The following is a 13960-nucleotide window of genomic DNA, read 5'->3' on the forward strand; positions in this document are numbered from 1 at the left end:
TCGGTCCCTGAGACAGTAGATCCTCCCTGAGAGGAAGTCTCCATGGGACGTCCGCCACCAGTCTGACCATGTCGGCGTACCAAGCTCGACGAGGCCAGTCCGGAGCTACCAGGATTACTGGGATTCCTTCCTCCTCTACCCTGCGAAGAAGTCTTGGCAGTAACGCGAGAGGAGGGAAGGCATATATTAGCTGGTATTGCCCCCACGGGGCGATCAGTGCGTCTGCGGTTTCTGCTAGAGGATCGCGGGAGCGAGCCACGAATCTCTGAACTTTCCTGTTGAATCGTGATGCCAACAGATCCACCTCCGGGGGGGCCCCACCGTAGGCACAACTGGTGGAAAACGTCTGGATGGAGGGACCATTCCCCCTGATCCAGGGTCTGACGGCTGAGATAATCTGCCTGCCAATTCTCCACCCCCGGAATGAACACCGCAGAGATTGTTGGAACAAATCGTTCCGCCCAGCGAAGAATGCCAGCCACTTCTTTGGCCGCTCGGACACTCTTGGTGCCCCCCTGATGGTTGACATAAGCCACGGCCGTGGCATTGTCCGACTGGATCCGAACTGGGCTGCCCTGGAGCTGCTCGGTCCAGTGAATCAGACAAAGTCTGATCGCTCTCAGTTCCAATACATTTATCGGTAACCTGGATTCTTCCGGGGACCAAAGTCCCTGGACAGATAACTGACCAAGAATTCCTCCCCATCCGGATAGACTGGCATCCGTGGTCACTATCGTCCAATATATTGGCAGAAATGACTTTCCCTGGCTGAGCATTGGAGACCGAAGCCACCAAACCAGAGACTCTCTGGTCTGTTTGCTCAATCGTATCTGATTGTCCAGGGATTCCGGATTCCGATTCCATCTGAGAAGAATCTCTTGCTGAAGAATTCGGGTATGGGACTGGGCAAATGGGACTGCTTCGAATGAAGCCACCATCAACCCCAGAACCCTCATGCACGTCCGAAGGGAAGACCAGCTGTTGGACAGTAACAACTGGACTGCTGATTGAATCTTTCGAAGTTTCCCTACCGGAAGGAAAACTCTCGTCCTTACTGTGTCTAGAATTAGACCCAGATATTCGAGCCTCTGGGTGGGAACCAGAAATGACTTTTGCTGGTTCACCAGCCACCCGAATTCCTGTAAAGAAATCATAGTAATTTCTATGTTTTGTAGCAAGGTCTGAGGAGACTCTGCATGAAGCAGAAGATCGTCTAGGTAACCTAGAATCGATATACCTCTTTGGCGCAGAAGTGCCAACATTGGGGCCAACACCTTTGTGAAGACCCGCGGAGCCGTGGCGAGACCGAAAGGTAACGCCACAAACTGATAGTGGTTCTCCTCTACGGAAAAGCGTAGAAAACGCTGATGTCCTGCGAAAATGGGAATGTGAAGATAGGCGTCCTTGATGTCTATGGACGCTAGGACATCCCCTGGATGCAGGAAGGCTGCTACCGTGCGAATGGACTCCATTCTGAATCTTCTTATGTTGACGAAAGAATTGAGTGCTCTTAAGTCCAGAATTGGACGCACTTTGCCCTCTTTCCTGGGTATTGTAAACAGGTTTGAGTAAAACCCTTGAAACCGTTCTGTCCAAGGAACGTGGACTACCACTCCTTGTTGTAGTAAATCTGTGACTGCTCTCCTCAGATCTTCTAAACGATCTGCGGATAGACGGATATTGGAAGGGAAGAATCGCGCCGGTGGGAGAGATCGAAACTCGATCTTGTACCCTGACCTTATGACTTCGCAAACCCAATTGTCCGGGATTCTGGAAAGCCATGGATCCGGGAACCGGCGAAGACGTCCCCCCACCCCAGTTATGGGTGGGGGCGCACCTTCAGGCTTTGGATGGTTTATCTTCAGGTCTGGAGGGGGCGGGCTTTTGCTTGCCCGACCAACGACCCCTGACGCCTCCTGTAGGAGCTTTGGAGGACTTAGTTTTTTCACCCGCTCGAAAAAACCTCTTGTGAGCAGAAAAAGAAGGCCCTCGTCTTTGACGAGTTCCTCTACCTTTAAAATTTTGCGGTAAAAAGGTGCTTTTTCCACCGGTGAGATCCTTAATGATCTCATCTAAGTTGGCTCCAAATAGACGCTCTCCTGAAAAGGGGATATTAGCCAATGCTTTTTTGGAACCTTGGTCGGCTAACCAACCTTTTAGCCACAGTGTACGCCTGAGAACCACTGCTGAGACTGATGCTCGCGCCATTAATGGAGTGGCGTCTAACGCCGCATCACATACAAACTGTAACCCCTGTATCATTTGTTCCAACAAATCTGATACCGCCTGAGGGACTTCTTCTAAGTCCCGGCGTAACCACTTGGTCCATTCAGTTACAGCCTGCGAAACCAGACCAATAGCAATTATTGATCTGAAAGCTGATCCAATCAAGGAAAACATGGTGCGAGACATAGCTTCTATCTTGCGATCCACTGGATCTTTAAAAGACGGAGCGTCTTCTAAAGGAATAACCGTGGCTTTATTCAATCTAGCAATAGGTGAATCCACCACAGGTGGTTCTGTCCATTTCTTAATAAGGGTTTCCTCAAACGGATAACGCCTGTCAATGCGTTTAGAAATATTAAAAGTGCGTTTTGGCAGACGCCATTCTTCTTCGATTGGATTGCCAAAACATTTGGGCAATGGAAAAACCTTCGCCACTTTGATGCGCTTTTTAGTCCCAAAAGGGATCTCAGTTTCAGCTATTTCCGATGGAGTACCCTGTAACCTTAAAGTCTCTTGAACAGATACAATGAGTGCGTTTACCAACGCTTCCTCTCGGGCTATGGCGGATGCCGAAACATCCTCCTCACTGTCTGAAGAGACAGGACCCGAGACACCAATACCAGATGAAGTACCTGCAACTGCAGAAATAGGCTCAGAGTCTGAATCCGAAGTTTCAGATAATAAGGGGTTAGGCGGGGGTCGCTTTCTTGCGCCCTGTCCCTGACAAGCCACTTCCACCCGGGACACAAAAGTTTCCATAATAGCTGACAAAGATTCAATTGTCAATGGGGTGCTGGAGGATCCCGCAGACCCCTCGAGGGGATCCGGAGGAGATACATGAGTGGCAGGGTCCATGTTAATACAGGACACCTTTGCCAGCAAAAACAAAAAAACTTTTTCTTTTTTTTTTTTTTTTTTTTGTGTGTCTCCCCCTAGCGCAATAGCGCCCCTCAGAGTACCTGCTTCTCGATCCCAGAGAGAGAGAGAGAGGGACCCCCAAGGCTCACCAACCGATGCAGTGCAGTTTCCAACAAACTGCAGTCAGCGTCTGTCTTACACAGACTGGAAGGAGCTGTTTGCTTTTTTCCCGGGCAGAAGGCGTGGCTCCGCCCCCTGTGTACGCCTTCCGGCGTTCCCAGCCCTCCACGAGGTAGCTGGGCTCACAAAACATGGCCGCCCCCATAGAAGAGACATAAGACTCCAAAAACATGGCGGCCGGCGTGACCTGAGGACATACATGCATTCGGTCTACGGCAAAATGGCGGCGGACCGCCGATATCGTCTTCCCAGCACATTCACCTGCACTCTGCTAAGAGGTGACATATGGATCTACAGAGATACACTGCACATAAGGTAGGATGATACCTCCTATGTCTGCTGTAATTTACAGTCTGCTGGGTAGAGTGTTAGCTCTTGAACCAAGTCCACTTCCCACAAACACATGCTGTATTACAAGGGGGACTTGTAAGTATCAGATATATACTGACCATATATGGAGGGGCCCATAATATATACTGCCTCATAATGAGGAAAAAAGGGAACGTTTTTACTCACCATACCGAACCGACAGGCACCCTCTCTTCACAATACCCTCTCCACCGGGGTGGGGGTTTGTGGACGCCTCGACTCTCTGGTACCTGGCGTCCAAGCGAGCTTTTAACTCGCAAAGTCAGTCCCTTTGCTGGGACTCCGTCGCGGCCGACTCAGCGCACTGGTCTGCACGCGCTCTTAGGCAGAAACCGGGGTGACCACTGGATCTCAACATCCAGCCCGTCGCCCGGCCCCGCATACTTACTTGAATATGTCGCGGCCGACCAAGCGCAATGCCATGGTCTGCGCGCGCTCGTAGGCCGGCTGGGGTGACCACAAGTGTCGCCCAGTCCGGCATTTTTGCTTGAAGATCTCACAGGAAAAAAACACTGGAGAAAACTACCTAAAAAATGTCTTTTTCTTAAAGAAAAAAAGTCTTGCCAGGACCAAAAGATCCCAGCAAGGAACTTAGGTCCTTACTCCTGACTAGACAAAAAAAAACTGATTCCCTGTAGCAGAGAGAGGGAGGATATACCCTCAGGGACTGCCCCTAGGGTGGAGCCAGAACGTTTTGTCATTCTGCCTAGTCCTACTCCTGCGGAGACAACATAACCCAGCTCTTGAGAATCAAGAAGACTACGTCTGTCAATGAGCGATAGAGAAATGGTCCTATTACCAAGTTATTTCTCACACGCTGTATAGGCATACTTGCAACTACACCCCAAAATACATTCTGCCACTTCTCTTGAGTATAGCGATACCACACGTGAGGCACTTTTCCACAGCCTGGCCACATACCGAGGCCCAACATCCAAGTAGCACCTCCAGGTGTTCTAGGAGCACAAAATTATGCATATAATTTCCTGACAACCCATCACACTTTTGAAGGCCCTGGAGTACCAGGACAATGGAAACACCCACAAAATGACCCCGATTTTGGAAAGCAAACACCCCAACACAATCTATGAGGCATAATGCGTCTTTTGAACATGTCATTTTTTCCCACAAGTTTTTGGAAAATGTGGAAAGAAAATGAAAACGCATTTTTTTTTCTTTTTACACAAAGTTGTCCATTTATAAGATATTTCTAACACATAGCATATACATAGCAAAAATGACACCCCAAAATACATTCTGCTACTCCTCCTGAGTATAGCGATACCACATGTGTGACACTTTTACACAGCCTGACCACATACAGAGGCCCAACATGCAAGGAGCACTGTCATTTCCTGACTTCCCATTACAATTTTGTGAGGCACTGTAGGGCACTGATAAGCACTGACGCGGCATGGATGAACACTGACGCGGCAAGACTGTGGCACAGATAAGCACTGACGTGGCATGGATGAGCCACAGATGAGCACTGAGGTGGCATGGGTGGGCACAGATGTGGCACAATGAGGCACAGTTGGAGGTATGGAGTAGGCAGAGGAGGAGTGCAGCTGCGGTTTCTCTCCTCTCATACTGTACCGATTGTTGTGTACAGTGTGCGAAGAGAGGAGAGAAATGAACCGGACATGCGCCGGTTTGTTGACAAGCGATCACATGGTAAAGGGCCGCTGTCATTGGCCCTTTACCACGAACCGTGATGTGCCGGGTTCCCGGGACCCAGCAAGCATGGACACCTCCGCATGCGCGCCCCAGGTGGCACGCGGGAAGCGCAATTTTGGAAGGACGTCATTGCGCGCCCTCCCAGAATAAGCCAACAGCGCTGTTGCCGTCAGTCTGCTATGGCCCGGTCAGCAAGTGGTTAAATGGACACAAACAGAACGGAGGCAAGCGGGTGTAAATGGTGTAAATGAACATACATCTCTGTTTACACCCACCTGTCCAAAGAAATGAACAAACCTCACAATCCGCCTGAAACACTAACAAGCGGATATATTCAGATAGCATGTGTGAAAGGTGCATTATTATTTGAGGGGAAACATTCCATTATCTGGTGCAAGACAATGCAGAAATTGCAAACAACATACCTACAGTACACCTGAGTCAACAAATGGTTGATGACCTTGTCCAGCTTATATTTTCTGTAGTCTTCCAGTCCATCTTTGATAGCAATGATGGTGAGAACGGCCAGCAGGGGTAGCATAGTGATCTCCTTCTGGAAAGCTTCCACCAGCGGGACCCAGTTCAAGAAAGCCAGAAAGAGAAAGTACAAGTTGGCTGCTCTGAAGAAAAAAATAAAAAATAAAAATTGGGAACATTCCATTTTTTTACAGGTTTGTTAAAATACTAAAAATTGTGTAAATCAAGCTTATAAATTAAAGGAAGTGATACTTAAATTCACATTTCCAAGTCAGCAGAAGCCTCAAGGCACAACAAAAGCAAAGGTAGGAGGGTATTTTACCTTAAAGTGATTGTAAATCCTTACATATACCCAGTGAAGTGACTGGCTTCAGGTGATACACAGATGAAAAAAAATCCTCCAACATAAGTTGTACATGTTTATCTATAGATTTCCATTCTCTACATCAGTTCAAAGTGCTGAATTTAAAAGCTTGTCTGAGCAGTTCAGAAAAAAGGGGGCGGAAAGCTGAAATTGCACAATATAGAGCTCAGGGAGGAGAGCTCAAAGAGCTGCTTGGAGGGAAGGGACACACCCCCCTCCACACAGCAAGAACTGAGGCTGTCAATCAACTGGAGATCCCTCCCCTGTCCCCATTTTTCTTTTGGTGTCAGAAGTGACTCCTGCTGATAGCAGATGAACACAGCAGCAGAGAGAAATGACACTGTGTTCCTAATTGAGAAAACGTATACACTATAGAGGGGGTAATGTTTTGTTTATATTTCATGTCTGAGGTTTACAACCACTTTAAGGCATTTTATGCATGAAGGTTAAAAAAAAAAAAAAAAAATCTTGATCCAACGCTGTGCCCGAGAGCAGAGGCTCTTTCTCTCCTCATTGGCTCAGACAGCAGCGGGAGCCATTGGCCAGTAAGGAGGGAGTGGGGGCGGGCTGAGCCTCATTCTGTGTGTGTTATGGACACACAAAGCCGGCTCAGGAGTAAGCATGTGGCTTGCTATAGGGGGAACTCAACAGGAGAGAGGGGTCTGGAGCACTAGCGGGGGACCTCAGAAGAGGAGGATCAGGGCTGCTCTGTGCAAAGCCATTGCACAAAGCCGGGAAATAACGGAATTTTTGTAAAATCTTACCTGTAAAATTCCTTTCTCTGAGTCCTCCGACAGTCGCCGCCACTCCTGCGGAGCAAAGGTCAATAACCCCCATTAGTGATGGATATGAAGTGGCGACGGCTGTCAGAGGACGTAAGAGAAATAACACATTTGTTATTTAAAAAATAAAAAAATAAAAAAAAAAAAAACTTTGCCTTTGGAATCACTTTAATTCTCTTGACCAATAGAGACGCCTCTAAAGCGAAAAGATGCTTTAAATATATGAGGGGGTCTATATTTGTTATTCGAGGGATCCAGATTTGTCATTCTATCTGGCAATGCTTACAGAGCTCTGGCATTACAAATCCTGCAGCTTAACAAGTGTGTTAACTAGAATGCTGGCTGCCTTCCAAACACTCCAAAATAGATTGCATAAAGAGGCTCAGCCAGCGGACTGACAATGGCATTAGAAAGGTGCAGGCATCAATTTCTATACAAGTAGCATATTGCTTTCCATATATAAAGAGTGGCATTTCAAGTCTACATGAAATATAGTGCAGGTGTGACAATCACTGACCTGCCCATGATATATGAAGCAGAAGAAAGAATAAAATATATACAGGAACTTCACCCGCAGTAACTGCTGAACAAACCGATAAATAAGAGTGCTGCGCTCGCTGCAGTGATATACCAATGTGTACAATGAAAAATACACTGCTCAAAAAAATTAAAAGGAACACTTTAAAAAAACATTAGATCTCAATCAGGGAAAAATATACTGGATATGATAAAAAATAAAAATAAAAGATAAAAATGGATTTTTGTAAAATCTTACCGTAAAATCCTTTTCTCTTAGCTCATCGACAGACGTAGTCCTCGGTGATACACCACCTTCGGGTTATGTTACCTCCGCAGGAGCAGGACTAGACAGGAAATTAAAAAGCTCTGGCCACACCCTAGGGGCAGTCCCAGAGGGTATATCCTCTCTCTCTCTGCCTCAGCAAATCAGTTATGTGAAAAAGCAGTGCTTAGAGAATTTAACCCAACCCAACTCCAAAACAGAGGGGCGGGGACTACGTCTGTCGATGAGCTAAGAGAAAAGGATTTTACGGTAAGATTTTACAAAAATCCATTTTTCTCTAGCGCTCATCGACAGACGTAGTCCTCGGTGATACACCACCTTCGGGACGTCCCAGAGCAGTATCACAACTGAGGGGTGGGAAAATGGAAATCAAATCCCAATCTAGAAGGCCCAACCGGTGCCAACTAGAAGTTTACAATGCTCATCCTTAATGATGAGACTCAACAAAAAAATTTTCAAACAGAAAAAAACCCTCGAGGTAGACCACCGGTCTCCTCAAATTGCGGCCTGCAAAACCTTGCGACCAAATGAGGCATCCGCCGATGCCGTCACATCAATTTTATAGAATTTAGTAAAGGTATGTACCGACGACCAAGTGGCCGCCTTACATACCTGGACCACTGACGCCTGATGGCGAAAGGCCCAGGAAGTACTGAGCGCTCGAGTGGAGTGCGCCCTAACAGGGAACGGAGGACTCTGACCCTTAATAGAATAAGCCTGTACCACCGTTTGTCTAATCCATTTGGCAATGGTCGCGGCAGATGCAGACAAACCCTTTCTGGGGCCATCCGTGATCACAAAAAGTGAATCCGTCTTACGGAATGATTCCGTAGCTTTCAGGTATACCCTGATTGCCCGAACCACATCCAAGGAATGCAACGCATGTTCCCGATGATGCTTGGGCTGAGGACACAAGGAAGGTAGTACAATATCTTCATTCAGATGAAAATCTGAAACCACCTTAGGAAGAAAAGATGGCTTAGGATGAAGTACTACCTTATCCCTATGAATCACTAGGTATGGGGACTGGCATGATAATGCAGCCAGTTCTGACACCCTGCGAGCAGAAGTAATAGCCACCAAGAAGACCACCTTCTGGGATAAAGTAAGCAAGGGAATCTCCCTGATGTTTTCAAAGGGAGGTTTCTGTAGAACCGACAAAACCAAATTAAGATCCCAGGGCGGTAAGGGCGCGCGGACTGGAGGAGCCAGGTGCCGCACCCCCTGGATGAAATTCCGCACCAAGGATTTGGTAGCTAAAGGTTTCTGAAAGAAGATTGCTAATGCTGAAACTTGACCCTTGATGGTGCTCAAGGCTAGCTTCTGCTCAACCCCTTGTTGCAAAAAGGCCAATATTCGAGACACCGAATAGGTACGTGGAGGAAATCCTAAAGATTCGCACCACGCAATATAAGTCTTCCATGTGTGATAATAGACTTTGCTGGAAGTCGCTTTCCTTGCTTTAATAAGGGTAGGAATGACTGAAGTAGACAAACCTCTGTCCTTCAGTACTTGGGTCTCAATGGCCAGGCCATTAAAACCAGCGACTGTAAAGCACGAAGGTAAATAGGTCCTTGAGACTACAGACACTCCCTGAGACGAAGTTCCCACGGAACGTCTGCGACTAACATGTCCAAGTCGGCCAGGCCGGCTTGAAGAGGCCAGCCTAGAATTTCTAGGACCACTGGCGCTGATTGGATCTGAACCAGGCGTCCCTAGAGCTATCTGGCCCCGACCATCCGAGAAAGTCTGGTCGTTTTCTGTTCCCACACATTTATCAGATACCTGATAGTTATCAGGAAAGGTGATCTTTTCTGGTTGAACCTCAGGGACCGAAGTCACCCGACTAGAGGCTACTTGGCCTATCTGGTCAATCAGATCCGATTCCTGTGAGGTATCGGGACTAATCTTAGGAAAAGGTAAAGGAAAAGATCTATACAGGGAACGGTAACTACCGCTTCCTGTACTTAAATGTTGGAAGGGAAGAATCGCACCGGTAGTAGTGGTTGATGCTCGATCTAATGTCCTGAATACCGGTGAAAACGTCCCCCCACCCTGAAATCGGGTGGGGGCGCACCTTCAGGCTGTGTACTCCTTTACTTCGGGTTTGGCTGGGTTGGTCCTCTGCTTGTCCGACCAGCCCTTCTTGAACCCTCCTGGAGGAGTCTTGCCTTTCCCGGGAGTACCAGCCGGGCGCCCTTTATGGGCGGTAAAGAAAGGTCCTCGCTTGTTGCGAGGTCCCTTAGCTTTTGCAGCCTGTGGCAAAAAAGTACTCTTGCCCCCGGTGGCATCCTTAATGATTTCATCTAGGTTGGCTCCAAATAGACGATTCCCCTGGAAAGGGAGATTGGTCAAAGTCTTTTTGGAACCTAGGTCAGCTGACCAGCATTTTAACCACAGCACACGTCTGAGGATCACTGCTAACTTAGATGCATGCCCTAACAAGGGAGTAGTGTCCAAGGCTGCGTCACAGATAAACCGTAGCCCTTGTATGATCTGTTCTATCAAATCAGATGTCTCCTGGGGAATATCTTTTCCCCTAAGATCTTGGCGTACCATTTTCGCCCATTCCGTAAGTGTCTGGGAAACTAGACCAATAACAATTACTGGTCTAAATGCTGACCCTATCAGAGAAAAGATAGTGCGGGACTCCGCTTCTATCTTTCGATCCACCGGATCCTTAAAGGACGAAGTGTCCTCCACTGGAATAACCGTGGCTTTATTCAGCCTGGAAATAGGCGGATCCACGACTGGTGGTACCGTCCATTTCTTAATAATGGATTCCTCAAACGGATAGCGTCTAGCAATACGCTTGGAAATAGTAAAGGTATGTTTAGAATGCTCCCATTCTCCTTTAATCTGATTACCAAAACATTTAGGTACAGGAAAAGCCTTCGCCGTCTTGATGGGCTTATTAGTCCCAAAAGGCCTCTCTGTTTCAGTTGCCTCTGCCGGTAAAGCCTCAAGTTTTAAGGTTTCTTGCACTGCCACAACTAGTGCGTCCACCAATGCTTCTTCCTGAATTATAGCAGGAGAAGAAGCGTCCTCCTCACTGTCTGAGGGGGCTTTACCTGGGATAACAGCCCTTGCAGAGGAACCTGCAACTGCAGTGACCATCTCTGAATCAGAGTCAGAGGTGTCAGATAGTATAGGGGTAGGCGGGGGTCGCTTCCTTGACCCCCGTCCCTGACAGGCCGCCTCCACCCGAGCCACCATAGACTCCAAAATTGCTGTAAATGACTCTATACTCTGTGCACCGGCGGGTCCCGAGGCCCCCTCGAGGGAAACAGGTGGGGGAATATGTGTGGCAGGGTCCATAATCACTCCAGTTACTTCCTGGATGATATAATTCAAAGTAAAGAAAAAACTTTTTTTTTTTTTTTTTTTTGACCCTCAGCGCCACAAAAAAAACCCCTTAGTGTTACCTGCTAGGGATCCCTATCGATCGAGAGAGAGAGAGATAGACCCCCAGGCTCACCACTTGATGTTCAGAGTTGAACTGCAACAGCTTACAGCGCTGTCTTAGACAAACAGGAAGTCTTTTGGCTGGCTGCCCAGGAAGAAAGGAGGCGGCTCCGCCCCTCTGCACGCCTTCCGGCGCCTCCCCCAAGCTCCACGAGGTGTAGAATCACCTCAAACATGGCCGCCCCCATGCTGGAGACACGAGGCTACGCCAAAATGGCGGCTCGTGCGATCCAGCAAAAAAAATGGCGGCGGCCTGTGCTGACTAGCGGTGTGCTGCAGGCACACAACACTCTCTCTGCATGGGGATATGGCGTGGTTGGCGGTACCGGCCCTGGCGGACCGCATGGCCGTTCGGGAGGCCTGCTATTAGCTGGAGATCTGACTTGGAAGGCAGTCTACATGTCCATGGCTTCTGACTGGTAGGTAGCTTATACTTAACCCATAAGATTCCCAGAATGCCACAGATTACATCTTTAAAACATGTATACAATAGATTGTTAGCTCCCAAACCAAGCCTCCTGGCTTTTTGCACACATAAAATCACACTCAAAGTAGGAGGATTTGTGACATGTTATAGGATAGAAAGAACTCTTTCTTACCATACAGAGAGGGGCCCGCGTTCACCACAAAACCCGTCAGGGAAAAAGGGGGAACATACTACTCACCATACCGGAACCAGGCGGGCACCAACTCCTGACAGTACCCCTCTCCACCGGGGCGGGAGGGCTGTCGACCGATACGGACGCCGTGACTCATGGTCTTTGGCGTTTCAGCGAGACGTTTAACTCGCGGGTTCAGTCCTTTTAATGGGACTTTGTTGCGGCCGACCCAGCGCGGAGCTATGGCCTGCACGCGCTCGTAGGCTGAACTGGGGTGACCACCGGATCTCAACATCCAGCCCGTCGCCCAGTTCAGCTTTCTTGCTTGAAGATCTCACAGGAACACTGGAGAAAAAAAGCTGTCCAAAAATCCTTTTAGAAAAAAATTCTTGCCAGGACCTAAGATCCCAGCAAGGTGTCTAGGTCCTTACTCCTAACTAGACAGAAAATAACTGATTTGCTGAGGCAGAGAGAGAGAGGATATACCCTCTGGGACTGCCCCTAGGGTGTGGCCAGAGCTTTTTAATTTCCTGTCTAGTCCTGCTCCTGCGGAGGTAACATAACCCGAAGGTGGTGTATCACCGAGGACTACGTCTGTCGATGAGCGCTAGAGAAATATAAATATGGATAATTAAAAATATCATACTAATATGGAATGGGTAATGTGTTGGGCCCCTTTCACACAAGCGGACCGTTCAGATCCGTCTGTCCGTTTTTCAGGCGGATCTGAACGGATACCCCATGCATCTCTATGGGGCATCGGAGGTCAGCGGAGACATGTCCATTGACATCCAATCCGATCCGTCAAATCCGGATGGATGGAAACCCTATTTTCGGACCGTCTGTCCGTTCTCATCTGATTCCCCCATAGAGAAGAATGGGGACCTGACAGCTCTGTCTCTGCACACAGCGCAGAGACACAGCTGCCATCCGCCTGCTCAGAGGGGGGATCAACAGATCGATCCTCCGCTGAGAAAAACGGAGTCCCCCGATGGACTACCATGTGTGAAAGGGGCCTTAAAAATGAAAGGATGCCACATCATTTAATGGAAATTAAAATTAACCTACAGAAAACTGAATTCAAAGACACACCGAAAATCAAAGTGAAAAAATGATGCAGCAGGCTAGTCCATTTTGCTGAAATTTCATTGCAGAAACTCAAATGGGTGATGACGGAGGATGTCCTGTGGTATTTCCTCCCAGATCTGGACTAGGGCATCACAGAGCTCCTGAACAGACTGAGGTGCAACCTGGTGGTGTTGGATGGACCGAAACAACGTCCCGAAACAATGTCCCAGAGATGGTCTATTGGATTTAGATGAGGTGAGCATGGGGGGGGGCATCAATTCCTTCATCCTCCAGGAACTGGCTGCATACTCTCACCACAAGGCCGATATTGTCCTGCACTAAGAGAAACCCAGGACCCACTGCACCAGCGCAAGGTCCGATAATGGGTCCAAGGATTTCATCCCGATACCCAATGGCAGTCAGGGTGCCATTTTCTAGTCTGTAGAGGTCTGTGCGTCCCTCTATGGATATGCCTTCCCGGACCATCACTGACCCCCCACCAAACCGGTCATGCTGAACGATGTTACAGGCAGCATAAAATTCTCCACAACTTCTCTAGACCCTTTCATGTCTGTCGCATGTGCTCAGGGTGAACCTATTCCCATCTGAAAAGCACAGGGCGCCAGTTGTAGACCTGACAATTCTGGAGTTCAATGACAAATGCCAATCGAGCTCCACAGTGCCAGGCAGCATTGGGATCAGAGCCCACTAGAGGACGTCAGGCCACCCTCATGAAGTCAGTTTCTGATTGGTCAGACATTCACACCAATGGCCTGCTGGGGGTCGATTTGTAGGGCACTGGCAGTGCTCATCCTGTTCCTCCTAGCACAAAGGAGCAGATACTGGCCCTACTGAGGAGTTAAGGACCTTCTTTGGCCCTGCCCAGCTCTCCTACAGTAACTGCCTGACTCCTGGAATCTCCTCCATGCTCTTGAGACTGTGCCGGGAGACGCAGCAAACCTTCTGCCAATGGCACAAAATAATTTGCCATCCTTGGACAGCCTCAATAGGGTCCAGGTATCGCCTCATGCTACCAGTAGTGACACTGACCCTAGCCAAATGCAAAACTAGAGAAAAACAGTCAGAAAAGATG

The 13960-nt window shown here is 48.4% G+C and overlaps 1 protein-coding gene across 1 annotated transcript in view; it reads right to left on the reverse strand.

Moving 5' to 3' along the window:
* ATP10D (ATPase phospholipid transporting 10D (putative)) overlaps positions 1–13960 on the reverse strand; it is a gene marked incomplete at its 3' end in the record, with an annotated part of 176005 nt that overhangs the window by 92754 nt on the left and 69291 nt on the right. Inside the window, exon 3 of the mRNA XM_082252624.1 lies at positions 5736–5930. Within this exon, the coding sequence (XP_082108750.1) occupies positions 5736–5930 (195 nt within the window). The remainder of the gene's footprint in view (positions 1–5735; positions 5931–13960) is intronic.

Source organism: Pelophylax lessonae, assembly GCF_965119305.1.
Source record: "Pelophylax lessonae genome assembly, chromosome: 1".
Taxonomy (NCBI): Eukaryota; Metazoa; Chordata; class Amphibia; order Anura; family Ranidae; genus Pelophylax; species Pelophylax lessonae.